This window comes from Lobosporangium transversale (assembly GCF_002105155.1).
Source record: "Lobosporangium transversale strain NRRL 3116 chromosome Unknown BCR41scaffold_35, whole genome shotgun sequence".
Lineage (NCBI taxonomy): Eukaryota > Fungi > Mortierellomycota > Mortierellomycetes > Mortierellales > Mortierellaceae > Lobosporangium > Lobosporangium transversale.
This window is the reverse complement of record NW_019029013.1, coordinates 357,453-385,200: the sequence shown is the minus strand read 5'-3', so window position 1 is coordinate 385,200 and position 27,748 is coordinate 357,453. Positions and strand designations below refer to the sequence as shown.

The 27,748-nt window shown below is 41.6% G+C and overlaps 8 protein-coding genes and 1 non-coding gene across 9 annotated transcripts; 4 read left to right on the top strand and 5 right to left on the bottom strand.

The window, feature by feature from the left end:
- Positions 1–37: 37 nt before the first annotated feature.
- BCR41DRAFT_424303 (PMCA-type calcium-translocating P-type ATPase) lies at positions 38–4,609 on the top strand. The gene is made up of 3 exons (XM_022030405.1): positions 38–464; positions 1,448–1,517; positions 1,724–4,609. Exons 1-3 carry the CDS (start codon positions 180–182, stop codon positions 4,537–4,539), a joined length of 3,171 nt encoding a protein of 1,056 aa, XP_021878738.1. The 5' UTR covers positions 38–179; the 3' UTR covers positions 4,540–4,609.
- A 165-nt stretch (positions 4,610–4,774) lies between these two features.
- Positions 4,775–7,930, bottom strand: BCR41DRAFT_424302 (rRNA processing/ribosome biogenesis-domain-containing protein). Its single transcript, XM_022030404.1, has 4 exons — positions 7,379–7,930; positions 7,065–7,226; positions 6,650–6,947; positions 4,775–6,546 (listed from the first exon to the last, which is right to left on the bottom strand). Exons 1-4 carry the CDS (start codon positions 7,775–7,777, stop codon positions 4,790–4,792), a joined length of 2,616 nt encoding a protein of 871 aa, XP_021878737.1. The 5' UTR covers positions 7,778–7,930; the 3' UTR covers positions 4,775–4,789.
- A 191-nt stretch (positions 7,931–8,121) lies between these two features.
- Positions 8,122–10,887, bottom strand: BCR41DRAFT_398979 (hypothetical protein; the record flags this gene model as incomplete). Its single annotated transcript, XM_022029015.1, has 3 exons — positions 8,122–9,428; positions 9,517–9,597; positions 9,747–10,887. 3 exons carry the CDS (start codon positions 10,885–10,887, stop codon positions 8,122–8,124), a joined length of 2,529 nt encoding a protein of 842 aa, XP_021878736.1.
- Positions 10,888–13,276: 2,389 nt separating this feature from the next.
- Positions 13,277–14,508, bottom strand: BCR41DRAFT_373021 (hypothetical protein; the record flags this gene model as incomplete). The annotated part of the gene is made up of 2 exons (XM_022026736.1): positions 13,277–13,497; positions 14,415–14,508. 2 exons carry the CDS (start codon positions 14,506–14,508, stop codon positions 13,277–13,279), a joined length of 315 nt encoding a protein of 104 aa, XP_021878735.1.
- Positions 14,509–15,141: 633 nt separating this feature from the next.
- Positions 15,142–16,779, bottom strand: BCR41DRAFT_424300 (aspartic peptidase domain-containing protein; the record flags this gene model as incomplete). Its single annotated transcript, XM_022030403.1, has 2 exons — positions 15,142–16,007; positions 16,056–16,779. 2 exons carry the CDS (start codon positions 16,777–16,779, stop codon positions 15,142–15,144), a joined length of 1,590 nt encoding a protein of 529 aa, XP_021878734.1.
- A 1,285-nt stretch (positions 16,780–18,064) lies between these two features.
- On the bottom strand, positions 18,065–18,136 carry BCR41DRAFT_t113. The gene has a single exon. It is a non-coding gene; the product is annotated as a tRNA-Arg (tRNA).
- A 2,990-nt stretch (positions 18,137–21,126) lies between these two features.
- On the top strand, positions 21,127–23,541 carry BCR41DRAFT_358888 (hypothetical protein). The gene is made up of 5 exons (XM_022025135.1): positions 21,127–21,690; positions 21,888–22,551; positions 22,658–22,917; positions 23,021–23,154; positions 23,265–23,541. The coding sequence occupies exons 1-5, from the start codon at positions 21,472–21,474 to the stop codon at positions 23,482–23,484; spliced, it is 1,497 nt and encodes a 498-aa protein (XP_021878733.1). The 5' UTR covers positions 21,127–21,471; the 3' UTR covers positions 23,485–23,541.
- A 117-nt stretch (positions 23,542–23,658) lies between these two features.
- BCR41DRAFT_339566 (Bestrophin/UPF0187) lies at positions 23,659–25,362 on the top strand. Its single transcript, XM_022022164.1, has 4 exons — positions 23,659–23,915; positions 24,086–24,194; positions 24,319–25,056; positions 25,152–25,362. The coding sequence occupies exons 1-4, from the start codon at positions 23,853–23,855 to the stop codon at positions 25,325–25,327; spliced, it is 1,086 nt and encodes a 361-aa protein (XP_021878732.1). The 5' UTR covers positions 23,659–23,852; the 3' UTR covers positions 25,328–25,362.
- Positions 25,363–25,560: 198 nt separating this feature from the next.
- Positions 25,561–27,724, top strand: BCR41DRAFT_325775 (hypothetical protein). Its single transcript, XM_022021597.1, has 4 exons — positions 25,561–25,909; positions 26,019–26,418; positions 26,544–26,766; positions 26,917–27,724. Exons 1-4 carry the CDS (start codon positions 25,630–25,632, stop codon positions 27,709–27,711), a joined length of 1,698 nt encoding a protein of 565 aa, XP_021878731.1. The 5' UTR covers positions 25,561–25,629; the 3' UTR covers positions 27,712–27,724.
- The last annotated feature ends 24 nt before the right edge of the window (positions 27,725–27,748 follow it).

Below are 27,748 nucleotides of genomic sequence, written 5' to 3'. Positions count from 1 at the left end.
TTAACATTCTCTTTCCGCATTCATTCTTCTTTCTCTCTTTTTTTTTTCTTCTTTCTTTCTCTTTTGTTCCCTACAGAAGCGTGAGAAGAGTAGACTCATTCCCCCTTCCTCTTCCTTCTATTCCACCCTCTCTTTTTTTTCCTCTCACTCCTCGCGTCCTTTATTAAACCTTTTTTTTAATGCCTCGAGACTCGTCTTCGGGCGAGCCCCTGCTGGGCCAGCATCGCCAAAACAACAGCAACAATACTTCCAGCAAGTTTGGTATCACTGTCGAGCAGTTGGCTCCTTTGACTGATCCCACCAACCCAACGCTCCCTAGTGATCTCGGTGGTATCGACAAGATCTGTAAGGACCTCAAAGTCGACCCCAAGGTCGGACTGAGATCTGATGAGGCTGATGAAAGCTCCCTCGGCCATTCAGACGCCCCCAAGTTCGAAGCTCGTACTCAAGCCTTTGGTCGCAATGTAAGCATTTATAAGAAAAAAAAAAGGAATAACGATTACAAGTGCATGTATCTACCACAGCAATAACTACATCAATACCATCAGATGGTGAGAGAGAGTGAGAGGAATTACATACAAAGAGATTCAAAAGAGAATGAGAATGGCTACTATCATAATCATTATCATCTTTTTTTTCTTTTTTTTTTTGACCGTTGCTCTGCCGTTACTTTGGACCTTTGGGAAATTTTAAGTACCAAAACAAACAAAGGTTTCAGATACTTCCCATTGATTGAATGGCTCATTTTTTAATTTTTTCTAAGCGCGTCTTTTTTTAAAAAGAAAATTACCCGCTGTTAAAATACGAATACATGAGAGGGAAAGATGTTGCATGAATGGACTTTGGGGCTAATGACGTGAACTCAAAAAAAAAAAAAAAAAAAGTAACAAGCAAGCAGTGTGGGAAGGAGCATGTGCTGGATGGGTACGAAACATGGCGTCTCATTCATTAGTCTATCAATCAGACTGAAGTTTTTAAATATCATTGATGGTGAAACTGATAACAATAGTTGTGATGGAGACAACTATGACCATTGTCAGCCAGAAGCATAAAGGGTGTTGAAACAATTGAGCTTCTAGATCATGACTTCACCCTTACCCATGGGCTGAAAAATGTTTATCATTGGAAGAATACCCGCGCTTTTTTTTTTTTTTTTTTTTTTACAAGATTATGCATGCATGGGCTATTTCTCGTCCCCTTTTCTCCTTATTTTTAATACTTATCTCTCTGAAGTGTTTCTTTTCTGAAGAAAGAAAAAAAAAAAAGAAAAGAGTATTAGGTCAGTGGTTTTTTATTGTGTGTGTTGCGTGGGTGGGTGTATTGATGTTCTTTTTTTTTTTGCATACAATGCAAACTGCAATTGGAACTGTATTTTTAATACAATCTAATTTCGGCACTAAAACAACACTGTCACTAATCGAATCTTGGAATCTTCTATCTTTTGTAGATTCTCCCCACAGTCAAGAGTGCGAGCTTCTGGGAGCTGCTCCTGGAGGCCTACAACGACCGCACCCTCAGTAAGTCTCCTTCGTTTTTGTCAATATATACTTGGACTATGTTTAAGGAAAAAAATAGTCTTGCTCTCTCTTGCTCTCTTGCTTTTTTGTTCTCTTTACTTCTTTCAGTTTGTTTGAGTATTTGTTTATATGAATCTAAAACAAGTCAACTCTATTGTTTTATTCCTCAATTAATGACGTTATTTGATACCGTTCACTATCTTTAGTCCTGTTGTCCATTGCTGCCGTGGTTTCGCTCGGTGTGAGCATCTATGAAGACTATGGTCCTCATCACACTCCCGGTGAACCTCGTGTTGGCTGGATTGAGGGTACTGCCATTCTCGCTGCTGTTGCTGCTGTTGTCTTTACAAACGCCATTAATGACTATCAGAAGGAGCGCCAGTTCCAAAAACTAAATGCCAAGAAGGATGATCGCTCTGTTAAAGTCTTGCGCGACGCTCGCGAACAAGAGATCAATATCAAGGAAGTCGTGGTTGGAGACGTCTTACTCATGGAGCCTGGTGATCTCTTGGCTGTTGATGGTATCATCCTAAAGAGTCACAACATCACCTGCGATGAGTCCTCGGCCACGGGTGAATCTGATGCGATGAAGAAGGATACCGAACAAAATTGCTATGTCATCTCGGGATCCAAAGTCCTTGACGGATCTGGTGCTATGCTTGTCACAGCTGTTGGACCTAACTCATTCTATGGAAAGACCATGATGGCCATGCGTGGTACCACTCAAGAGGAGACGCCCTTGCAGGTCAAACTGGACTTCTTGGCAGAATCGATTGCCAAGCTTGGTATGGCTGCTGCTATTGCTATGCTTCTTACCCTTATTGTCAAGTACTTTGTCCAACAAGCATTGTCCGATGACCCAATGCCTTCTGGATCACAGATCTTCTCCGATATGGTCCGCATCGTCATTCAGGCCATCACCATTGTCGTCGTTGCCGTTCCCGAAGGTCTACCCATGGCTGTCACCTTGGCCTTGGCCTATGCCACTACCCAGATGTTGAAAGATAACAACTTGGTCCGTGTTCTCTCTGCTTGTGAGACCATGGGTAACGCCACGACCGTCTGTTCTGACAAGACCGGAACTTTGACTCAAAATAAGATGACAGTTGTAGAGGGTACGCTTTCACTCTACCCATTCACCAACTTGGACGATGCCAAGAATTGGAAGCAAGAAGTCCGTCCTGATATTGCTCAAGCTGTCATTGAAGGTATTGCTCTCAACTCATCTGCCTTCGAGGACAAGGATGAGAGGGGCAACATGGTCTTTGTGGGTTCTAAGACCGAGTCTGCACTTTTGGGTTTCATCAAGTTCTTGGGTGCTTCTTACAGTGACATCCGTGGAGATCGTGAAATTGCGAAGATGTACCCTTTCAGTTCTGCCAAGAAAACTATGTCCTGTGTTGTCCACACCCCCAACGACAATGAAAAGTACCGTCTTTATGTCAAGGGAGCCTCTGAAATCGTTATCAGGGCCTGCACGCACTATGTCGATTCAGATGGCGATATCAAAAAGTTGGATGAAGATTCTCGTGCCAAATTTGACCAGATTATTAGCTCGTATGCAGACAAAGCCCTTCGTACCATTGCTCTCAGCTACCGTGATGTTAGCACGTCCGAGTACAAGAACTTCAATGATGAGGAGGCCCCTAACTCCAAGCTCATTTGTCTCGGTGTTGTCGGTATTCAGGATCCTCTCCGTCCCGGTGTTGTTGAAAGTGTCCGTGATTTCGCTCGTGCTGGTGTGACGGTTCGCATGATTACTGGAGACAACATTCAGACTGCCCGTGCGATTGCTAAGAATGCAGGAATTTTGATTCCAGGAGGATTGGCCTTAACTGGACCCGAGTTCAGAGCTATGTCAAAGGAGGAGCAGACTGAGGCTGTCAAGCGTCTTCAGGTGCTTGCTCGTAGCAGTCCCACGGACAAGACTATTGTTGTGCGCCGTCTTCAGGAGCTTGGAGAAGTCGTTGCTGTGACAGGTGATGGAACAAATGATGGACCAGCACTCAAAATGGCAGATGTTGGATTCTCAATGGGCATTACCGGAACTGAGGTTGCCAAGGAGGCTTCCGCTATTGTACTGATGGATGACAACTTTAGTAGTATTCTTAAGGCATTGATGTGGGGACGTGCAGTTAATGACTCTGTTCGCAAGTTCTTGCAATTCCAGCTCACGGTCAACATCACAGCCGTGATCCTCTCCTTTATCTCCGCCATTACTTCGAGTGACAATCAATCGGTTCTCTCTGCTGTCCAGCTGCTCTGGGTCAACTTGATCATGGATACACTTGCTGCACTTGCCCTTGCAACTGAACCCCCAAGTCAAGAGGTGCTCTCTCGCCAGCCCATTTCCAAGACCGCTTCATTAATCAACTTTACGATGTGGAAGATGATTATCGGTCAGGCTATTTTCCAAATCGCCATTAACTTGGCTCTGCTCGAATTCGGTGCTAAGATTTTCCATCTCCAGTCGCCCGATGGTTCTGTCTCACCCGAAAATTTGGCCATACTCCGAACCATGATCTTTAATACTTTTGTGTTCCTTCAAGTCTTCAACGAACTCAACTGCCGTCGCATTGATGACTCCCTCAACGTCTTCAAGAACCTGCACAACAATAAGCTCTTTATTTTGATCCAGTTGATTGTGATTGGCGGTCAATATGTGATTGTCCAGTTTGGTGGTCGAGCCTTCAAGACCGTACCATTGACGCCTAAACAATGGTTGATCACTCTCGCAATTGGTTCTTTGTCCTTGCCTGTGGGCGTGATCCTTCGTCTTTTGCCTTCGTACATGATTCCAGAGGCTGTGATTTCACACAAGAGTGAGTCCCGTGATCCTCTGGTTGGTCGTGGCAAGCTCCGATGGGAGGGTGCCACCAGCCATATGTCCAGCCAGAGCGCCTTCTTTGACTCTATCCGCAAGAACAAGCACAATCATGTCCATGGTGAAAATAATGGCGAGGAGCGCAAACGAGACCTTTGGAAGAAAGCTTTCAGACCTTTGGGGCAAGGAAGCAACTAAGGAGGAAATTGCAATTTGGAAACAAAAACTGAACTGAACTGCACAAAGCGAAGTAAAAAAAAAAACTCTGAGCATTCCAACGTGTATATATATCATTATGTATATAGAACGAGGGAGATTATTTTTCGATTAAAAGCATTTTTTTTTTTTTATGAATGGAATGACAGAGTCTGCTGCAATTTGATAATATTTGGATACTATTATTTTTTTTATCATTTTTTATTATTTTTCTAGTAACTATCATGACATTTTACTCGCTACCCATGTCATCATCGTCATCGTCGTCTTCCATATTGATTTCTGGAATGGCAAAGTCTTCATCTTCATCCCCATCTACTCCTATTACACTTTCCGGCGCTTGGGATTGCAACATAGAGCTTGCTGTCATAGTCGTAGCCGTAGCGTCAGTGGTAGAAGTAAAAGATGTTTTTGTAACAGAAGCAACATCTTCTAGTGAGGTAGAGGATTGAGATTCGATAACGTTTCTGGTTGCCTTTATACTGGAACCAACAACAGTAGCCTTATCCTGATGATCGCCTTCATTCTTATTGTGTACGGATGCAGATGAGATATTAGTGGTGATGGTGGTAGTGGTGACGGTGGTTGCTGGAGGCTGAGGTTGCTTGAAACCAAGATCACCCGCAGCTTTGAATGCTGCCATGGATGCACTTGAAGAGGCAGCCCTGTCCATATCCTCTTCCTTCATCTCAACATCCTTCCCTTCCTCTTCCTCTTCCTCGTCTTCCTCAACCTCCTCTCCTTCGTCTTCTTCACTACTCTCATTCTTGGGTTTGTTTTGATCATTGAAATTATTCTGTGGAACTTGAAATTCTCCAAATAATGTCTCGGCAGCTTCCTTCACGGGCTTCTCTCCTAGACGCTTTTGAGGTTGAACTGCAGTTGTACGTGCTCGCTGCATTGGTGGCAACCTTGCATGTATTACCAGATCACAAATCGTCAACGCCATGGAGCAGCTATCTCGAACAGACTTTTCTGCATCATTCAATCCAGCCTTAAAGATCCCAACACTCAATGGCACTAGACTCGATTGGGTCTCAGCAGGTGAAGAGATAGAAGCTACAAGGACCTTGTAGAGCTCTGTCCGAATCGCAGCGGTATAAAATAGTGTCTCAGATTGTTCGATCATATTAACATGATGTTGAGAGTTCAACAGATGGGTGACCACCAATGTATCTGCGGCTGCACGTGCATGAGGCGCCAAGTTAGGTCCAGCAGTTGTCAACACCAACGACAAGACACTCAATGCAGCAATAAAAACCTGGGAAGGGACGATCTCCTCCGGCGAGCCTAAGCCGCTGATGCTGCTGTTGTTACCTGCAGCGCCACCACGACGATTCTTTCCAGCACCGCCCTTATGTTTGATTGTATTAGTGGTGTTTGAGCCTCCGGCACCTATTTCGAGCGGATTGATAGTCCTGGCTGACGGCATACGAAGATCCTCCAGAAGTGCTGCCATCAGAGGCACCTGAACCATATTCACGAAAGGAATCCCGAACGCCTGAATGCATGTCTCTATAACCGAATAAGTTGAAATCCGAAAAAGAGTCGAACTATTCGAACTAGAATTTCTTGGACTTGAACTTTGGCGGATAGATTTAATAGCAATTGTGGCGAGATGAGACATATAGCGGACCAAATGATCCTGAAAAGATGCGAGCAAGGTGGTTAGAATTTGATGGGAGACCATATGAAGGGATAAAATCCCTGAGATTAAAAGATAATAATCCTGTGGATCAACTCCTCGTGCTTCCGACATGGGTGTCTTTGTATTGACGTTATAGACACGAGTCAAGAGTGCAACGAGACTGTTGAGAGGTAGATGGACAGCTTCTTTGGTAGGGCAAGTTAAACAGGCCATCAAACCCTTGGAAAGACTAGTAAATCGAGCAATCATCTGAGGATATTTTTGAATAGGATCTCCAGCAGGTCTCGGCATGGCTGTCAAATATTTGTTCTTTCCTGCCACTTCATTTTGGTCAACTTTATCTAAATGTTTAATTAAATAACCGCTGACAAATTCAGTAACCAATATGATACAGCATATATTTATTGCCAGAGTTAATTTCGCAATAAGAATAAACCATTTTACCTTCGTCGATAGTCTCGAAAAGGACGTTCAGACACCTGTGTAAGGCCTTCACCAGTTCTTGGACATTGATACGCCATTGTTCTGAAGGTAAGATTCGCTCAGTTGGATGATTGGGGTTCTTGCCTCCTGCATAATGCAATGCTGCAAAACAGTTCGCTGCCTCTTGAACTAGTATTTGATCTAAATCGAATCGTCCGTCCATATAGGCGACACAAAGAGCCTCAGCTTTGTCCACTACTAAACGGAACGTTGTCGGGAATAATGTCACAGATTGTGCTAATGCTTTATAAATAGTGGGCTAAAATCAACACATACGGAAAGTGTTAATGATGGTACTTTACTAAGAACTACAAAAAGTAAAATGGAATGACATGAATTACTTTTTAAAAAAAAAAAAAAAAAAAAAAAAACTAACCAAGAGCTCCTGTTTATCTTTATGATTCAAGATATTGTTATGAAAATCAGGAAGATATTTTGATGCAACATCGCTCTTCAGATCAGGTCTTTTAGCAGTCTTTGCGAATAACTCTGTCAATGTAGCTATGATCATCTCCAAACTGGCGGTACTTTCGTATTTCTAATGTTAAGTTAATTAATAAATAGAGAGACGCTAAGTTAACAAGACATCGGGAGTCTTTTTCTTTCTCTCCCTCTTTTTTTTTTTTTTGTCTTTGTCAATGAAAATGGATACTCTGAATCCAATCTAAGAGAAAAATTGGCCACACATACATTCAACATGCCAACAAGAAGTGTGGCCCAGGTCTTGACGTGCTCTGTAAACATGAATACGCTTTGTTGAGCTGTGATCCTGACAAAACAAACTCCAGCCCATCGAGCACCCGGTTGCGGTGACTCCAGTAATGCTCTCACGCGTTGTGCCCAAATACGTTGTTGAGTTGCTAATGATGATGAGGAAGAGGAAGATAATGATTGCTGCTGAACCGTTGTTCCTTTGGCTATTGATATTGATTGATCATGGTTAATAAAACGATCGTTTAGAAGGCGATGACAAGTGATAGTGTCGAGCACAAAGGGTACATAGTCCTTGACTGTGACATCATCCTTGAGATACCGCCGGATAATTGTATCGAGAAGATCTCCTGGTGTTGCCTGTACAACGGTCGCCATTTCTTTGTTTTCTTTTCTTTTTCGTCGTGATAATGGCTAAATAATTAGGGATACCCTCACAAAAAAAAAGGGAAAATAAAAATTCCTTCTTTTGAACAATGAGTTGGTAGCAGGATTAGCAATGTCCTGCAATGAAAACGAGCAAGACAAAGAATGAACAATAACAACAACAACAAAAAAAAAAAAAAAAAAAAAAACATTGGACATACGAAAGAGCAGTCCCACACGGAATACTCTCAGACTTTTTAAGATGCTCATTAATCATTAATATTATTAAAATCATTTCACTTTCTAAGTCTATTAAACTGGTCATGCTTTTTAGATAAACGGTGTCTTTTTTTTTTTTACGCAGCAATGGCTTTCCCCAGGGGGTGAGAACGGATAGGCTTGAAATGATCATGTTGTGAAGCCTTCTTCCTTAGTGAAGATGATGCCTCTGGCATCATTATTTCGCTCAATGATTGGCATGGACTAAGCATAGTTGTCGTCCCTGCGGCGCTACTTCCAGCGATGATGTCCTGAGGGTTGGCTGGAAGTGAAAGATTTGAACCTGATCTTTCCTTTTGTTGCTGTTGCTTCTGGCTAGCACTGTATACACCGAAATGCTGAGATGGTTGCTTTTGGATCTCCATCTGATGATACGCATGAGCCATTCTCTTATGGTACTCTTGCTGATCTTCCATAAGACGTTCTTGACTCTTTCGGAACGTAATTCCAGCACCATTGGGGCCATAGACGCCTTCAGCTCCGCTAACAGTCAGGTTTATATTATTCATCAGAGGATTGACTGCATTAGCCCCAGCTGTAAGGTGTAGGAACCGCACTAGGATCACCATAAACAAGTGACTCTCAGCTCTTGCTCCTTCTTCTGAAGAAATAGTTTCTCCATGGATCGAACAGCTCACCGGCCCTCCTGCCATGCTCTCCAAGATCCTTCGATCAAATACGGTTGAGAACAAGGCCGGTGAGATCTGTTGGACCAATCGACTGATCGTCAAATGGTTCCAGAGTTGGTGATCCAGGAGTTCTTGGCAGAGATGCAATACCTCCAATAGAATGACTCGATTCATCTCAGGCAGTACAGCCAAGAACATAGCCAAATCAAAGTGCTCGCGTGCCCATGCAACATTGGTTGCTTGTGGGCTTCCTTTTGGGGGTAGTGCAGGAATGGCAGGTAAAGATAACAGAACGTCAATAGACGCTGGAGATCTTGGTGAGCTCGATGGCACAGGTGCACTTCCCTCACTACTGTCCGGAGTTACTGTGGAAGCTGTGGCTGTGGATGATTCAGCTGTGCGCGTCGATATCATCGCTGGAACAGACAATGACTTTCGATGCCGACTCCGTAAGGTCGTTGATGCTTTTGATACTGGCAAAATTGGCGTCTTAGCATTGCTGATCACGGCTTCCAATGCAGGTGATCGTGTGGTCGAATATCCACCTTGCTTGAAATAATGCTCCATCACTGCATAAGGGATCACGGGGTTCGACATTTGTGAAAGCAAGTTCAACATCAAGCCTGCAACTGTATCGATCCTGAGACATTGGATCGAGTATAAGTCACAACGCTCTTGGTCTGTCATGAGCGCGATCATAGATAAAATGACTTTTTTAGGTGAAGGATTGAGGAGGATATTTTCATGGTCAAGGCCTATTGCAATTAGTCCGGCAGAAAGAATAAAATTAATTGGCTGCGTTTGGATTATTTCGCTCTTTTTGTGTATGCGTGTGCGGCATACCTCGACGACGGATCTCGTCCGCACATTGAATCACTGTCCGATAGACAAATTCTGCGCGAAGACGTTGGCCATTAGAAGGGACTAAGCGTGGGAGATTTATAAAAATACAAAACCCAATGGATCAATCAACAATGCGTTTCGCTAGGAATTTGAGCAATATGCTGTCTGGGATTGGTTGATACATATCTCATTTAAATGACCTTGGCGCGACAACAAATAAGCTTTCTTACCAAAAACACCTGCCGTCTCCAGATCGATCATCATCTCGTTGATCCCAACTCCACTCTTACTTCCCCATCGGCCGATCTTGGGCTGATACGCCAAGCGAGGATTAATCGTGCCACTACCATACAATGACTGCTCATGAACTTCCTCCTGTTGTTCCTGTTCCTGCTGTTGCTCATGCTGAGGTAAAAAGCTCGGCAATGATTTATTTACGATTTTCTTTTTGCTGCTTAGAGTTTGGGACTTTTTCAAAGTGGCCCTAGGAGGAGGATCCAAGTTGAAGTGTTCAGATAATGGACGTGAGCGCTGCTCCACACTGCCACCCCTGATATTACTCAATCTTAGTCCAGAAGTGGGACTTAACGATGACATGGGTGATGAAGCAGTAGTGACATTGGTTACAATAGGGGTAAAAGCCGCTGAATGATAAGGACTCGGTTGGATAGGTTGATGATGTTGATCCCTCAAAGAAGTAGAATGCGAAGTAGAGGAATGTTGAAGTGTGGGCATGGAGCTCGCGCGAGGATCTAAGGTTAATGAAAGGGAACCACTCTTCTGCCTCTGCTCCCCGTCTTCTAGGCTTTCTGATGCTGCTCTGTCATGCCTTGAGCCAGAAGAGGGGATGGGGATATTAGGAGTCTGTTGAAAAGAATGTGAGGACGATAATGTTGTTGATGTTGATGGCAAGGAATGTGAGGGCTCTTGTTGATTATGGTTAGTTGGTGTTTTCTTTTTTGGTGGCTCTACAGCATTTGTGGAAGTGGTACTAATCTGCTGTTGCTGATGATAACAATAGGTATTTTCTTGCGACGAACTATTTTTCAGATCAAAGGGTAATGAAGAATTGGATGTCATTGCAGTGGAGACGTTGGAGGGTGAGGATGTGTAAGATGAAGAGGAAACACTGCTATCGGTGCTCATGGAGCTATTCCTCTTGACCAACTCTTGATCTAACTCATGTGCAGAACTAGTCCCACATGTGCCTGTATGTGTTTGCCTTCGTGGATGATGCCCTAATGCTATTGAAAGCACGTTGCTGCTGCTGGCGTTTTTGTGATTGCTGTTGGCTTTTTTGTTGATCCGGTCTTTTTTAGATTGACCTGAACCATGAGAGATGGTTGCGAACCGTTTAAGAAAGGATGGCATTTCGTTTATAGGTGTCTAGTATGCAGTGTGTTGATGCGGTTATTGCTGCTGTTGCGGTTGCTGCGCTTTTAATGTGTAGTGTAGTTGTAACCAACGGAAAATGGTCGCGTGAGGTAGCTGAAAAAGAAAGGAAAAAAAGGGAGGATCAGGGTATGAACGCGAGAAATAAAGAGAGAGAAGTAAAAAATAAAATAAAAAATAAAAAAAAAAAACATTCAAAAATAGATTAATCAACTGGAAAGACAGATGGGAATAAATTTCCCGCGAGTTGAAGATTCTTTTGATGTCAAATCAGAACGGTTGACCCGCATAGTTTGCAGGAAAAAGGAGAGAAAAGGAGGTTCCCGGTAGGTATTTGTATGCAACCCCTGTTGCCTCCAAAACGAGAGGAAATTGCGTTAAGGCCTCGATGATGTGCAGCTGAGGTCAGATTCATATGTCTGAAATCGCAATATAATGCAAAGAAATGATAAAAAAAGAAAAGGGTACATGTATGCAGATGGACTAAAAAAAACTGGAGAAATGGTGACCTCTTCTGTTTCTAACCGCTGAAGTCCCTCACATGTGCCAATAGGGTGGATAGATAGACAGGTATATGCATTTAACGTACCCCTTTTTTAGCCCTCTTCCTCTCCAGCTCAGACCATTTTAGTACTATGTGTATCACAATCGCATAATGAACCGAGCTTGGACACATTAGCAGTAGAATCTTGAGAAAGTGGTCAAGAGGTCTGAAGGCAATGATGCATCAATCCCTTCATTATCTTTAAGATTACACGTTTTTTAACGTTGTATGGGGATCCTAGCTTTACGCAAAGCAGTTCCAGACATTGAGACCATGCAACATCCCTTAATGTGGTTCAGAGAAACTATTCTACATCATGACAGCACCACACCACCACTTCATTCATCTGCAGTGGAATCATCTCTTTATCTTTACTCCCTCTACATCTTTCATAAAAAAAAAATAAAAAAAAAAATGTTGAAAATAATCAAAAAAAAAAAAATGACGTAGATTTGCACTAGGAAAATATGTGATACCACTAGAGCCGGCGCTAAACCTTGGTGCATTAAGAATGCACTAGGATTTTGATGATGGAAAAAGGAAATCGATCTAGATCTATAAATCTAGATAGCACGTGGTTATAGTCCTACCTTGAGGGTTCGTCTTATTGACGTAGACGTACGGCAAAGAAAAGTATAAAAATAAGGAGAGGGGAGATGAAGCCTTGAATTCAATTACTACTGTATAAAAGAAACACAAAATATTAATATTAATGATACATAAAGTGATAGCGATTAGGAGATCATGTTTGATGTTTTGATTTCATCAAGAAGCATAAGGTATAACGATTGAGCCAAGGAAAAAAAAAAGCTCAGAGGGCCTCTAATAACCTCACGACAGTTAAAAAAGTCAATTGATGTTATTAAAAAACGTGGCATCAGGAACAGAAACAAAAATAGGGGGAACAAGGGAACAGACATGACGTGAATTGTACGGCCAGTTCAAACCTCTTACAAGAGGATCGTGCTTTTTATCTCCTAGATTTACTCCATGATAAATTAAGGAATATGAATGGTTCGTGTTCGGTCATTCTTTGTCAAAAATAGACAGCATTTAAGAAAAAGTGAAAAAGCCTCCCAAACTTGAATATACAACTACAGCTATTGAATAAGTGGCGGCCTGTTCCCAGCTGCATGATGATTATTTGTTCAGGAACTTCTTGAGACAAGATTCCGCTCTCCAACTTATGGCTCCTTTTTTTTTATTCATTTCAAACATAATGAATGTTTGGGAATGAAAGAATATTAATATGAATGTATTGTCTCACTCCCCCCTATTCCATGATCTGATGAAAAAAAACGCGTTATCCTTTTCTTCAACACAGGCTTTTCTACTACATCAAGCTTTTCTTTTGTTATTTCTTGGTAGGACAAGAAATAACACAGACATCCAAAAAAAGAAGAAAAATTGCACTGCCATATAAACAGATTCCAAAAAAAAAAAAAAAAAAAAAAAAAAAGGTGTTGTTGGACTTGTGCTTAATAAGAAATTGAATGTGCTTTGAATTAAGGCTCTTAAATCAAGCTTGTGGAGGGAGGATGAAAACGAGGATGCAATGGCCTCGGATTTTATCCCATGTTGAAAAAGGTTGTACTAAATGAGACCCTGAACCCTTGACTTTTTTCTCTTTTTGACTCTGCAGGTCCATTCACACGAAATAATTTATTTCAATAGGGGAGCAACTTACTTTGTTTCGAGATTTAAAAAGGAATATGAAGCAGGGAAAAAAATGAGGGTACGGGTGATAGGAAGGAAAGGAAGGTAAAGAATGGATGGAAGGTTAATATTGTTTGAGAAATGGGATGGGATGGAATGCTTTATTTATTATGGAATAAAGCCAGCAAAGAAATAAAAGCGGGCTTGTGAGAACACCGCGGAGTGAAATAAAAAACAATAAAAACCCAATCCTGTATGTCGTCTTTTGCTCTGTACTACCATTACCCAATCCCTGTTTTCTTTGCAATTGTAAATAGCTGCATGGATAAAACTGTAATATTTTTTTCCGCATTTCTTTCCGCTACCGTTACAGCGACCAGGGTCAGAGGCTACAGAAAAAGGAGGCACTTTCTTTTTTTTTTTTGCATAAAATCAAAGTTTGAAAAGGAGCCAGGGATCATGGTATTTAAAAAAGGAAGACCAGATTCTCCGTCTGCATGATCAATGTTTGGTCTCGGTATGTGGATCTTTCTTTCGTAATACTGTCCAAAAACTTCTTTCTCCCTTCTCCTTTACTCACTCCACAGCTTGTCACTTCTGCCTTTGTTTGCTTTTACTATTTCTTTTTTTTATGCAAAATTCCTGAGTGTATTGGATTCCAAGGAAATGATATGCAGATGATGATGTAAAGAAAAATATGCAGTATGATATGCGTGCAGGATTAGGCTGAGAGAGAGAGAGAGAGAGAGAGAGAAAGAAGGGGCGGAGATAGTGGAGAGGAAAAGTCGGGGTAAAATCTTGTAAAAAATACCCCAGCGTTTGTAGTTGAGATCAGATACTATTCTTTGAAAGGCGCAAAAAGAAAAAATTGTCTGTGTCAATTCGGCGCAGCAACATGGGATGGGAGAAAAGAGCATAGAAATATATGGACCATATGTTGGAGAGGCTACCAAGGCAATATTTTTCGCCTTTCTCAAAGATGTGCCCACTCGAAGAGGTGTATGTAGTTGATAGAATTGCATCATTCCCGGTGAGGCATGCGAAGGGATAGAGAATGATAGGCTGTTTAGCTGCTCAATGCAAGTTTACCTTGAGTTTTTTCATATCAAATCAATATGAAGTGTGATGGTGGAGAGAGGTATGGTTGGTTTGCTCAATGCGTGCGACAAGATCAACGGGGATGTTAAAAGAAAACAAGAAAAATTTTTTACAAAGGATAGGGAACAATGGACCAAAAAGAGGTGGGGACATGCGTGAATGGGGCTGGGAACAGTCATTTGCTTATATATACTCTATCCTTGTTTACCCTTCTGTGCTTTGTCAAGCATGTTTGCCCTTAAACGCCTACAATTGAGGAGATATTCCAATACGGAATGTTTCTGTTTACTGGCTGAGACCATCAGGAGATAAAGTCTCAGGAGCTTGGAGGCACGGCTCCAGGCCGGGTACAACTGTTTGATATCTTCACTCTATCCTCCACTTCCTTCCCTTTCTCCTTTTCTTCTTTTCCTCTACCTCCTCCTTTTCTTCTTTTTCCTCTTTCGTCTCCTAGGTCTGAATGGAAACTCAACAAGTGCGAAACTGAAAATAAGATGAATAAGGAGAAAATAACTGAACTCCATAGTTTGCTCTAAAAACGCTCCAGTTAGGATTTACGTTCCATTCTGTTCGCATGGCTATTTGTTTGTTGTTCTGAGTCTGCTTTGGTAATGCTTTTTTTTTTTTTTTTTTTGGTGGCAACAATTTTGTTTCCATGCATAATCAGTGTAGAGACATCTCCTTTTTTAGTACTATTATGGTTCTTGATCATTTCTCCTTCCTCCTTTCTATCTTTTTTATATTTGATCCACACCTTTGGGCCTCATGGCTTCTGACCCGATACAAACCCCCGTCTTTTTACTATTTCGTCTATTATTAATGTTCTTTTGCAAAAATTACAACTGTAATGCTCCTACTTCCTCTCTTTTTTACTTCATCTTCTTTTAAATGCTATAAACTACTTTAATTTATTTTATTTATTTTCACGGTTCTTCTTAGGCAGATATAATGAAGGTCGTAGTTATAATAAAGATACTCAAGCTGGCGAGTGTGGTCATCAAGTTCGCGCTAATGTCGAGCTTAAACTTAAATCTGGGCTCAAAGAGCAGGCTCTTTGCAGATGAAGATTTGTCCTTGACGGGCGTGATGATGGTGCCCCCTGGAACAGGACTTCCCGATAAACCTTCGATCCCCAAGGACACACTCGTCACATTAATCTTGCCCAAACCTATCCTGCCTGCACCTGGCGTAAAGTCATATACTGTATACACCTGTCTTAGGAAAGGATCTCCTAGAATATACATATCATAGTCTCCGAACATGATCAGTGATACACAGAGCGATGCATTAGTAGATCCTCCATCGTCACTACTGCTGGCAACAGCGATATAATCCGAGTATGGCACCTCGTATTTAATACCATTGAATGAGATCCCAAATGTATGGTTCCCTTCACAAGGTAACGTATAGACCCGATCCGCTTCCGAATAGGCCGATCCTGGGATATTAGCATGAAATTCCTCTGCAAAGCTTGAAGGAACTGCAATAAAAGATGTGCCTGTATCGAATAGCCAGGGTGATTGTGTATATCCAGTCACAGGAGTATCCCCTACATACGCATTGTCAGCTTCCACATACCATATCCCCTCACGAACACCCGGAGCAATCGAAATAGGGACCTGATTCAACTCGCCAACATATTTGGTTCGATCGACTCCACCAAATAGAAAAGATCCACCTTGATTTCGGTCTAGTACCGGTGTTAAATAGACCGAGAACACGTTCATATCCAGAAGTTTGCTTTTGAAGATGGTAGCTAGTGGTGGGATGGCGTTCTTGATGGGGGAGCTAGGCATCAGCCCTACAATACCAGAAATCCCTGGGCCTTATGATGACAAATCTAACCCACTCCGTGTGATATCCAGAATTTGTTGGTTATGAATGACCAGGCCGCCAATCGAGACTGAGTCTGAAACAATGGGCCCACTACCCCAAGTCCCATCGCCATAAGTGATATTATAGGAATAAGGCGTTCGAGAACATGAGGAACATTTATAGTGAGCCATATCGTCACAATGTAAACCTTTGCAATGGTCTGATGTGACCACAATCATGTCGCTACCAGTATCAAAAACTACTTCGAACAGTTGCGGGGGATTGTTGCCCAAAACAATTGTACCCGAATAGCCCAAGTTCTTTGCATTCGTCACAATAGCATTGCCAAGGTATTTGGATTTGAAAGGATTGCCATTAGAGCCCGCCAAGACTCTGCTCGTTTTGTTGCCTTTATTCTCGCTATTTAGGAGCTTTGTAGAAGAGCTGGCGTCGGTGACGCGCGTTGAAGGTTTAGTGACCAAGACCTCGAAGGCTACAGCCTGTACTGGCAAAAGTAGGACTGATGACGAGATGAAGATGGTGACTAAGGTGACTAAGGTGATGAGAATAACTAGAGGGACACCATGCGACCGCCGCCGCCGCCGCCGCCGCTGCTGCTGCTTCTGTCGATGGTGATAACTATGATGATGTCGATAATGATGGTGGTCCTGATGGCACCGTTTAGGGAAGTCCTGTAAGGATGCAAAGATATCTCTCGGTACCTGCGGATTGTGCTGGAGTTTTTGTGAAAAGGCCATCACACCTTGTTAGAATGGGAAACTGTTCTCGAAATGTACTTTGTGGGCACAGACCACGACCAAACGCCGCAAACGATTGGCAGAAAGTAAAGGCGACACGAAAAGGTTTGTGAAACGTTCTTTTGAACGGAAAAAAATAAAAATAAAAATAAGAGTAATGAAAAAAGCGAATCAATGTAAATGTGAATGTGAATGTGAATGCAGTGACGATGAGGTGGCTGTAAAAGTAAAGAAAAAAGAGAAAGAAAGAGAGGATGACAAGAACAATAAAGAGAAATAACCATAAAAAGAAAAGATATGAACATTTGTGTCTATAGGGACTACATAGAAAGGAGCTTTATTGCTAAAAGTATCACCCATTTCATTTGGTCGCGATCCCATATATCTTTAATCTAAAAACGATAATTTAATTGACCTTAGTGGCATCTCACTGCCTGACGAACTTGGAACAAGCGAGGTAATTGGCTGCCAATATACTTGAGAGTATTCAAAAAATATAAGGGATCGCGACCAAATGAAACGGACTATACCAATGCACCAAAAAAAAAGAGCAAGGCAAAATAAGTGTGAGAGCACAACCTGCCAATTGGGTAGAGGATGATATAAAAAAAAGAACTAATTAGTGCTAACAACATGGGACATATCTCATCCTCAGCTTGCAATGTCTGAAAATATACTAAGTGCGCCTACTGTGGTGCATGGCGTGCCATTATTCTTATCCTACTATGAATAGAGGGAACATTATTCTCATTGCTCATTGTCTACAGACATAATGTGGTATGCATTATTTTTGCTCTTATTGCTTTTTTTTACACTACAATCTATAGATCTTCGTAATTGAATTGAAATATATCCATAAAAATGTTCTGCTCTCTACAATCCAACATTAGGATTAAAGGGTTGCATACCCCACACTACTCGATTGTCAATGTTCAAAAGTTAGGTTGTTTAAAACACCAAAATAAAAATAGATATCTAGCTATTATATTATGTCACGTGAAGAGCCCAGTCGCCACCAACCTGTAAATGAGCAGCAAGTTTTGCAGGCTTTCAGTTCTTGCTCCTTCTGATTGCTCTTTTTTAAGCTTTCGTGTAATTTGAGGATCTCTCTTATAGTAGCTAATCGATCTTCTGCCTTGCACTAACAACACACCCTGACATTAAAATTAAAATAACTACACATGATAAATATATATTTACTAATGTTTTATTATGTGTCAAAAATGATCTATGCAACAGAAAAATCTGACACCTGTCATTCTTTGGGACAAAAGATGCAAAAGTATGATCTACGCAGGGGTCGAACCTGCAATCTCCTGATTCGTAGTCAGACGCCTTTCCATTGGGCCAGTAGACCTTCTTGGCATTCGTATTTTCTAGTAATATATAAACCCAATATACTCTTGGTTATATCACGTGATAATAAACTGACTGAATACCATTATAAAAAAAAAACTCTAGTAAGATGGCGGGTGGGTGCACCCTTGGCGTAGCCGTATAGCTTCTAGACTAGCCACTGATGGTTATCAGCTCAGTTCCCAGCGGGGGAACAATCTTAATGAGACCTCGTTATCAAAAAAAAAAAAAAAAAAGAAGATCTGTAGATCATAATCTTTCTTTCGTCTCCTTCTGAGAGTCTTAGGGTCCTTGTTAGGCACAGACGTAGCAGAGGTGAATTCTTTGGCTCTCACCAGGGACAACGACGAACAGCAGATGTGAAGGCGATCAGGACTGAGGCAGACCGGCGAGTGGCGGCAAGCTACCGGCAGCAGGTGGAATTGGCGATTATGGAGCGCCTGGAAAGCTGCAAATTTTTGATGATTGAGGACAGCGGCTAAAGGATGACCTTCGCGCACAACAGGCCAAGTAGGGAGCCGTGCCACAGGTCTTCTGGGACCAAGGAAGTCTACTCAATGCTGACGTGGTTTATGAACAGGATGTAGTACTGTGGCAGTATGACGATGCGGCTTCGGCCGATTATTGGATACCGCTTTATTTGCGACCCCAGTAATAGGGCAACCCATTTATAGAGCTAACATCTAAATAAATCCTACATGACCTCGTGGGTCCTTGTTATCAAAAAAAAAAAAAAAAAAAAAAAAAAAAAAAAAAAAGAGTCTTAGGGTCCTTGTTATCAAAAAATAAAAAAACTTTCTTTCGTCTCCTTACTAACGTTACTAATTAGCCTATGCATGGTTCATTTTCTCCTAACATGGAAGATTACATATCTTTACCTTACGGATAAGATGCTGTGGGTGCTCTGCGGATAGAAATGTAAGTAAAAAAAGGTTCTTATTGATCAAGTTTAAAGGAATCTCTCACAAGGACATTTTCTCAGAGCCCTCAAAAAGGTCGAAGATCCCCTCAAGTCGTTCAGGATACATTACACCAACTACCTGGGGGATGGCCTATTCAACGGTGGCATGGAAGTAGGCTCATGAGTATTGCTCTCGTGCCTATAGGTACCAATACGAGATATGGTCCCCTCAACAAGACAGCACTATTCATGACATCAAATTAAACAATCCGTCCAAACGATCCTAAAGTTCGGTTTAATTCGGTCTTTGACCGTTAGCTGAATGGGCGATCTTGATTCTCTTCCTCATGAAGGGTTAATATCTTCACTGGCAAAGTTAAGTTAGTTGTTGGGGCTGGAGGACTTCAGCCCATGAGTGTGTTCCTATATGGAAGAATCCTCTCGAGCTTGTCGGATTCCGGCCGAGAAATGACTATATCAGGATTCTGCTCCTTGGACACTATTACAGACCTAACCGTCCTGTAGGGAGTTAGCTACGACCGCTGTGCTTGGTACATTAACGATTTCACCAAGAAGGGGTTACAGTTGGATCTTCTTCAATTGTGTACTATGTCATCAAGGCTGTAGCAGATCTTGTCAGAGCCTCACCAGAGGCGCCGAACGACGAGAAAGGAGCAAACATCATCCCCAACAGCCGACACTAAAACCCATAGGACTGATAGTAGCTCCAACCTTTATAAAAATCCGGCGCTCATATCTATGAAGAGAATGCTCAGGGCACAACAAGCCTGCCAAGATTTCTAGGTTTAATAAACAAGCTAAACCAAAGGAGCTAATCAAGGCAGGGCAGCATAACTGCTCAAAAGTAGCTGCTCTTATACAAGTTAGAGAGTATAGCTTCCAAAGCGTCTTAGGAAGTGACCCAGAAGTACACCATAAATAAATTGCAGATCAGTCTTTATGTTGACAGCCCTACCAGCTCTTCACTAGATGTTTCTTCTTTTTTATGTTTGTACAAATTTGTGTCGATTAATCAATCAAAGCACCGAACCCGCATTTACTGGAAATTACGAGCTTTAGACATCTGAACCAGAAGATAACAGGATAGCTGTTTCCATTATTATAAATGGGCTGTTATACACGGCCTTACTTAATACTGATCCCAGCATGTCATTAATAAGGATCAAATATGAGGTCCACGGCCCCGAAGAATAGTGTTTGTTGGTAATCTCTCTGGTTCTACCGTTTTTGAGCGTGACAAGAACGTCTGAAATTTACTCGAATATACGCGTTAGATAGTTCGATGAGCATTAACTTGGAGATGCCTGTGAGCGTTCTATTGTAGGCTCTTCTCTTTTTTTTTTCTCATCTATGGATTATCATTACTTGTGGTATGGTGTGACAAAAAGAAGTCTAGCCAAGTAAGTACATGTAGGCAAATTAACTCATTTAGCTGTGCTCTCCTTCTTGCAAAATTCTATGCATGCAACAGGGCAAGAAAATTGATCTGATGGACAGAGACAATCGATCCATCGTAACACCTTGTAATTGCATAGTTGAGCAAATCACTATTGGAAACGAGATGTTGTAATGATACTCATGGGTGGACTAATCATTTGTTTATATTTTCATACGCATCGTCGAATGAAAAATCTGAATGTTTGCTCCCTGTCAGCTCCATTCACGTACGAATGAATGCATGTTGTATAAATGTACATGTTTTTCTGAGGATTTTTGTACTTGCTTTGCTCCTGTAATAAGAGAAGGGCATTCTCTTTTTTTCTTTGTCCTTATTCCATCTCATCATCCTATCCCCATCCTCTCTTTCACTCTATCGCATCATCCCCATTTTCCTCTCCTTCTCTCCCTCTCTCTCTCTCTCTCTCTCTCTCTCCCTCTCTCACTCTCTCTCTCTCTCTCTTTTTATATATATATATATATAAATATATCATTTTTGTCTCACTCCTTTATATATCCTTATTTTTTCTCATTTTACCTTGTTTTTGCCTCGGATAGTACATTTACGACCAACACCACCCAGTGCATCATCTCATCTGACTTTTTGAACTAAAAAAAAACCAAATAACCAGGAAAAAAAAAAAAAAAAAAAAAAAGAACTGTTAAATACATTCTTTAAAATATCATCAACAGTACCAGCAGCTTACATTCCAATTTTCATACATCTATACAAACGGATTACTTTGCTCAATAAGCATTCTTCAAAGAATCCTTTTTATTTTTCTTGCATTGTTGGCTAGCTTTATACGCCTGCCTGTATATATTATTCTATCACTGTACATATTACATTCATAAAAAAATATCCAGCAACAACAGACAACAGATCTACACTCAGATTCAAATCCCTCTCTCTTTCTCTCGCTTTTTTTTTTGTAATTCACTTTCTTTTCTTTCCTTTTTGCTGATCCTTGGCAATCATGACTACCAAACAACTTGACCTTTCTTTTGATGCCATGTCTCTCAGAGATAATGCGCTCGCCTCCCCTATTGACCGCCGTTATTCGCAGTATGGCTCGGAACGTGCTCCATCCAGCCCCGTGACTCGCAAGCCTGTCACTGGTTCGCAGCGCAATAGTGTGCGAGCAGATGGCAAGGATATGCGCCGCCAATCCAATCGCCTGTCTTTGGCGAATGTGGTAAGTGTTTAATGGCTCATATTAGCTGGTATAATGACATGGGCACTGAACACCGGAGGCGTTGTGCGTTGTGCGATATAAATTGTGTCTGTGGTTGCTCCCATCGTTGTCTGTCTCTGTGTCACTCAATTTTTCAAACTTTCTCCACATCCCCTGTCCCTTCAATCGTTCGCTCATTTCTTCCTTCTGTCAAATAGAACTGGAATCATACTCAGGGCTCACCTATCCAATCTCCCTTGTTTCAAGATTCTCGTCAGCAGCAGCAGCAGCAATTTAACGCCTATGGCGTACAGCAGCCCTCGTACGCTCAACAGCAGCAATCACAGCAACAATCGCAGCAGCAGCCTACAGAGGAGCCTGTTGATACAATCCCAACAGCTATTGTTATCAAAAACATTCCTTTCTCAGTTAAACGAGATGCTCTCCTTGCGATTCTTGACAATCTTGACATTCCCAAGCCATATGCTTTCAATTACCATTTTGACAACGGTGTCTTCCGTGGACTAGCTTTTGCTAACTATCGCACTGCAGAGGAGACTGAACTTGTCGTCAATGCCGTCAATGGTCTCGATGTCTCCGGACGCAAGCTTCGTGTCGAGTTCAAGAAGGTCATGCCTGCTGCTGAACAAGAGAAGCGTGAGCAGGAAAAGGCTGCTGAGGCACTTCACCGTCGTGAAATGGAGCTAATGGAGGCTCAACTTTTGGAGCAGGAAAGGCGCGAGCAGGAACGCCGTGAACTTGAACACCAGAACCGTGAGTTTGAGCGCGACCGTCGCAATCGATCCTCTGCTCTCCTGGATCGCCAGAGCTCTGGACGGGGTCTCGATCGCGATGAGGTTGACACACGTTATTCTTCGTCTGGTAAGCAGGGCTTCATTTCCCGGAATGTATTTGGTTTACATGTCAATTGATTTAATAACCTAGAATGATCTCATCGCTCATTGAACGCTTGTGCCATTAACTTCAGCGAATCAACTGGATTTGAATGATCCCGAGACTTTGGCATTTTATGATCGCTTGTTGGTGTTCCGTGGAGATTCCACAAAAGATGATATGATCTTCCCTGAGAATCTGAGCGGCCGTCAGCGCAGGATTTTGCATCTTATTGCGGATAAGCTATCCTTGCATCATTTTAGCGAGGGCGAAGGTAATATGCGCAGGCTCATTATTATGAAGAATCCTCCACCTTATATGCTCCTAGAAGCTCCAGCCCCAAGGTCACCCAAGGTATGTCTCAACCACTTGCTACAGGTGGTTAGTAATCCTAATGTGTCTTGAGTCTCAACTTGCTTCTTAATAATCACTAATGCACCTGTCTTTAAACAAATAGCAACGTCCTATGTCATATGCCGGACGAGGAAGCCTTCGTTCCGAAAGTCCAGTCCTCAAGACAAAGAGTTCTCTCACTGAGTCTACTGCAGGATCTGCTTCCCCAACACGCTCACCCTACAGAAAATCTATGATGTATGTGTACACCCTCTTCATGGTTTATTATATCGTGTGTCAATAGAGTCTTGTTGATTAACTTTTTTTTTTTCTCTGCTTTTTTTTTTCTTGCAAATGGATATGAACAGCCTTAATCCTGAAGCGACAGCCAACGTAATTTACCCCATTCGTCAACCCAAAGGACCAGAGCCTGGTAAAGTCTTCACCATCCGTGAGCGAAAGCAACTGCGAGATGCCGTGATGATTACACCTGCGTTCGATGCCCACCCACAGCTGAACCGCTCGCTTTCAGGTCGAACCATGACCCTCGATGTTAATGCACCCAGTTTCAAGCCCACCAATTTTTAGATAGCAACTGTAGTTAGGATGGAAGTTGGATAAGTGGATAAAAAAAATAGTTTGTTGGTGTAACCGAGCAATGACTGTTAATTTTTGAAAGTTTGCCAAATTCAGGGGATGACAAGGGCTCACAATCAATAAGGCCTCAGGCCCAGTGCAGACTGTAAGCTACTCCGGTTCTTTTTTTAAATGAAAAGATTGCCCTGTGTGTTCATTCTCATCTCTCTTTTGTTCTTCAATTCCCTTTGATCTTGCCATCAGCTTTTTTAAGCCCCACTGACCTTAATTGCATACATCTCCCAGAATATAAAAAAGAATTGAAATCATACGACATACGATATACCACAGAGTGTCTGCCATAGAAAGTCTCATTAACGATGGGACTAAGAAGGTCTGAAAGTCCATGGGGATACCCTATCGCTCTCATTTGGCGTGGTTCGGTAGGATAAACTAGCTTTTTTTTATGTATATGTGGATGTAGTTCTTTCCGAGTCTGCCTTATAGCATTCCTGGACAATATAGTAGCTTCTATTTATCGTTGTCTATGTCATTGTAAAAAGATCATGATTTCTCCTCTGCTAACTCGGAACACGAATATGTCGAAACATAGGTGATTCCACTTATTCTTCCAAATGTTTTGTTCACGACACTGGTAGCAATAACAGTCAGTTATATCTACCTGGCCATGGGTATTGATATTGCTGTAGCGGGATCCGTCAGTAAGCACGATGGCTAATGCCTTTTATTATTGTGTTTAAGAGACCATGGCTGAGATGGGGGAGGGTATCTACGATTTAGTTGTCTAATTTTTTTCTTTATTATTATTAATTTCTCCCCCGACAGTTGGCTCCTTGAGTATTGTTATCGGTTTGATTCTCGCCTTCAGAACCAACACTGCATATGATCGATTCTGGGAAGGTCGCAAGATATGGACAACCATGAATACAAGTATCCGAAACATGGCTCGTGTGATTTGGGTGGGTATCAAAGAGAAACCTGATGGTCCTACAGGAATCAATGATCAAAAGATTCGTGCCATCAACATGCTTTTAGCGTTTGCGGTGGCGACGAAGCATCACCTTCGAGCAGAGTACGGAACAGCCTACAGAGATCTTCAGGGATTGTTGCCAGAGGATTTTGTCCCCTGCAAGAGTGCCACAAATCTGAGGACTCAATATATTAATCATCGACAACATTTACAGACAGAGAAGAGTGATTGGGTGATTCAACGGGATAACTCGACTGCATCGATGTCTTTACCATTGGAAATCTCATATCAACTCTCGTTGTGGATTAATTATGTGCGAGATAAGGAGCTGATCGATATCCCTTATCAGGGTCAATGCACCATGGCATTGTCATCCATGATTGATTGCTTTGGAAATCTGGAACGGATTCTGTTAACGCCGATTCCAGTGGCGTATAATATTCATCTGAAGCAGATCTTGACGATGTACTGTTGTATATTACCATTCACAACCATCCGGGATGTTCAATGGCTGACGATCCCTCTATGTGGCGCTGTAGCCTTTACGCTTTTTGGTATCGAAGCTATTGGAAATCAGATTGAAGATCCTTTTGGTAATTTCATTCTCTACTTCTTGACATACGGTTTCTGTCACATGTAAATGAACCTTTACTTAACTCTTTTTTTTTTTGCGGGACTATCTATAAAGGTTTTGATTCAAACGATTTGAAATTGGATGACTTTTGTTACGACTTGATGCTGGAGTTGGACTACATTGTTCAGACCGTACCTCAGGACCAATCGTCAGTCTTTGAGTCTGCAGCGGCGCCGCAACCGCCCAAGCAAGCTCAGCAACCACAACGCAATATCCTTATTCAAATCTAAACCAATTCTCAAAAATAAATAATTTTGAATGCGCCACTAAAAAAAAAAAAAAAAAAAAAAAAAAAAACCATTTTTTCATTTACAGTCACAAAAAAGAAAAGAAACAAATGAGTTTTGACCATGAGTCTTGTTGATCCCCATTGTTACCTTCTGAACTCTTTAAATTCTCACCAGCTGTTTCTTCAGACATTAAACCCTTTGCGACATTGCTTGCAAACGAGGCCCTTTTTTTTTTTTTTTTAAAAAAAAAATAATAATAATCTATTTTTGTGTTTGTTTATTGAGATTCTTTTTTTTTTACTATGGACTTTTTCACCAACGCTTTTGTAACTCGAGAGGTAGTGGTCAAAGATGGGATCCAAATTCGGGAAAAAGAGACAGACACGGTATCGACCGGAGATATTATCGATTGTGAGGTTTGTGGCCAACTGAGAGCTAAATACAAGTGTCCACGCTGTCTTTGTCAGACATGTTCATTGGCTTGTTCAAAACAACATAAACTCGACACAACCTGTACAGGTATTCGATCTAGGACTCATTATGTCGAACGGAAACAATATACAGAACAAGATATGATGAGCGGTAAGATATGAATGATTTTTTTTTTTCTTTTTGGTAATTCTCTTTGAAATATTTCGTTATCAAAAAAAAAAAAGTATGAATCTCAAATTCTTGAGTTTTGATTTTTTAGATTATAACTTTTTGGAAGAAGTTGGTCGGACAGTTGACAATGCAGCGCGCGAAAATATGAAGCAAAGTGGTGCAGGATCTAAACCGAATCGGAAACGCATATTTGGAGTCAATGATAGTAACAGCACTCATGGTGCAAAAACAAAGCGTGGACGCCATCATCACCATCGAGATCAAATGGAGGGAAATGCTGCGAGCGATGAAGAAGAAGGGGAAGACAAATCAATTACAAAATTATCCTTATCTGCAGCACAGGATCTGGAAAAATTGGGAGCGGAAGGAAGCGGCACATATAAGGATAAGCAACTGATCATGCAGGCTAGGAAACGTGCAATTCATCTGATTAGGATGCCAGATGGATTGAAAAAACGAAAAGAGAATCAAACTCATTGGAGAGACAAGTATGTGAAAGGAAGAAGAAGAAGGAAAAAAACGACACTCTTCATTTTTGAACTTTTCAATATTTGCAACCAGTTCTCATTTTCAGCATACCTCTTTTTTTTCCCGTTTCATTGTTGTTGAATAGGCCTAGCAGAATCATATGGACAATTGAATGGCTATTCCCAGCAGTGGGTCCCTCTAGGCGGCTGTTGGAGCATAAAAATATGGAGCTTTTGACGTTAAAGGAGCTGCTTCAAGGTTCATTGAACAGAGCAGAAAATAGTAAAGGATCGGAGGATTTAATAGAAAGATACCCAGTTGCAAATCTGGATCGGTGCCGACTTTATTTTGTGATCCCTTTGCGACATGTAATGTTTGATATATATATATATATATATATATATATATATATATATAAATGCAATGCAGTCAATCATGTTTTGGATACTGATATTTTTTTATTTTTAATTTTATTTTATAATTATCACTACTATGGTTGTGATTGTTGAAATCAAAAGGCTAATCAGCCAGCACTGTATCCTCTCAAGAGCACAGACACTTTACAAGATGCACTCAAGTTCAAGAAAGTGCTTGAATACCCCTCAATTCTTGTCGTTGGGCCTTCTTCTTTATCATTTTCATCCTCGGAACCAGGCTCAGAAAATATAGCTTCATCAATAGCAGCAATACCAGATGCAGGAGGTAACGCCGAGACAACATCAATAACAACGACAACAACAGAACCTAGAATAATAGCAACGGAAGTAGCCACCATCAACCATGAGCAGAACATTTCGGATAAAGTTTTGGAAAAGTACACGATTGAGGAGCCTCCAACACAGCTATTCAAGAAAACTGACCAACAGAAACAGCAAAACGAGAACAGTGATGTTAATGATAGCGTGAGAGCCAAGAATAACAACACTCGTAATAACACCATAGGGTCTGTGAACACGGAGGTGGAGGATGATGAAGCAGTCAATGGCAAGATTGAAGTAGAAGATGAAGACGAATCCGAAGAGGGATCTTCTCAGGAGTCATCTGATGAACCTTCCTCTTCGGATTCGGATGACTCCAGCGACTCGGACGACGACGATGAATCAAGTGATAATGACTCGAATTCAAGCGCTAGTTCAGATGAATTAGATAAGAATTCTGAGGGCAATGATGGTAGTCTTGACAAACAAATTAGAGAGATGGAAGACCGATCTGCTGACGCCGATGTTGATGCTAATGACCAGTCGCATCTTGCTGTTGGACAGGCAATCTTGGAGGCCTTTAATCAAGACTTTGGTGATAATACTGATCGCTGAGCACGAAATATAGATAATAAAAATATTTAAAACAACC

What these genes read in the sequence shown, in the direction of transcription:
- BCR41DRAFT_339566 (XM_022022164.1), top strand. Translation starts at nt 23,853, where the DNA reads ATGGGACTAAGAAGGTCTGAAAGTCCATGGGGATACCCTATCGCTCTC. An exon ending in CTCTCATTTGGCGTGGTTCG is followed by an intron (nt 23,916 to 24,085) that starts GTAGGATAAACT and finishes GTCGAAACATAG; the next exon opens with GTGATTCCACTTATTCTTCC. An exon ending in TCAGATTGAAGATCCTTTTG is followed by an intron (nt 25,057 to 25,151) that starts GTAATTTCATTC and finishes CTATCTATAAAG; the next exon opens with GTTTTGATTCAAACGATTTG.
- BCR41DRAFT_424302 (XM_022030404.1), bottom strand. Translation starts at nt 7,777, where the DNA reads ATGGCGACCGTTGTACAGGCAACACCAGGAGATCTTCTCGATACAATT. An exon ending in TTCTTGTTGGCATGTTGAAT is followed by an intron (nt 7,227 to 7,378) that starts GTATGTGTGGCC and finishes ACTTAACATTAG; the next exon opens with AAATACGAAAGTACCGCCAG. An exon ending in AAGATAAACAGGAGCTCTTG is followed by an intron (nt 6,948 to 7,064) that starts GTTAGTTTTTTT and finishes TGTTGATTTTAG; the next exon opens with CCCACTATTTATAAAGCATT.
- BCR41DRAFT_325775 (XM_022021597.1), top strand. Translation starts at nt 25,630, where the DNA reads ATGGACTTTTTCACCAACGCTTTTGTAACTCGAGAGGTAGTGGTCAAA. An exon ending in CAAACTCATTGGAGAGACAA is followed by an intron (nt 26,419 to 26,543) that starts GTATGTGAAAGG and finishes GTTGTTGAATAG; the next exon opens with GCCTAGCAGAATCATATGGA. An exon ending in TTGTGATCCCTTTGCGACAT is followed by an intron (nt 26,767 to 26,916) that starts GTAATGTTTGAT and finishes TGAAATCAAAAG; the next exon opens with GCTAATCAGCCAGCACTGTA.
- BCR41DRAFT_424303 (XM_022030405.1), top strand. Translation starts at nt 180, where the DNA reads ATGCCTCGAGACTCGTCTTCGGGCGAGCCCCTGCTGGGCCAGCATCGC. An exon ending in CTCAAGCCTTTGGTCGCAAT is followed by an intron (nt 465 to 1,447) that starts GTAAGCATTTAT and finishes TATCTTTTGTAG; the next exon opens with ATTCTCCCCACAGTCAAGAG. An exon ending in CTACAACGACCGCACCCTCA is followed by an intron (nt 1,518 to 1,723) that starts GTAAGTCTCCTT and finishes CACTATCTTTAG; the next exon opens with TCCTGTTGTCCATTGCTGCC.
- BCR41DRAFT_358888 (XM_022025135.1), top strand. Translation starts at nt 21,472, where the DNA reads ATGACTACCAAACAACTTGACCTTTCTTTTGATGCCATGTCTCTCAGA. An exon ending in GCCTGTCTTTGGCGAATGTG is followed by an intron (nt 21,691 to 21,887) that starts GTAAGTGTTTAA and finishes TCTGTCAAATAG; the next exon opens with AACTGGAATCATACTCAGGG. An exon ending in CACACGTTATTCTTCGTCTG is followed by an intron (nt 22,552 to 22,657) that starts GTAAGCAGGGCT and finishes CATTAACTTCAG; the next exon opens with CGAATCAACTGGATTTGAAT.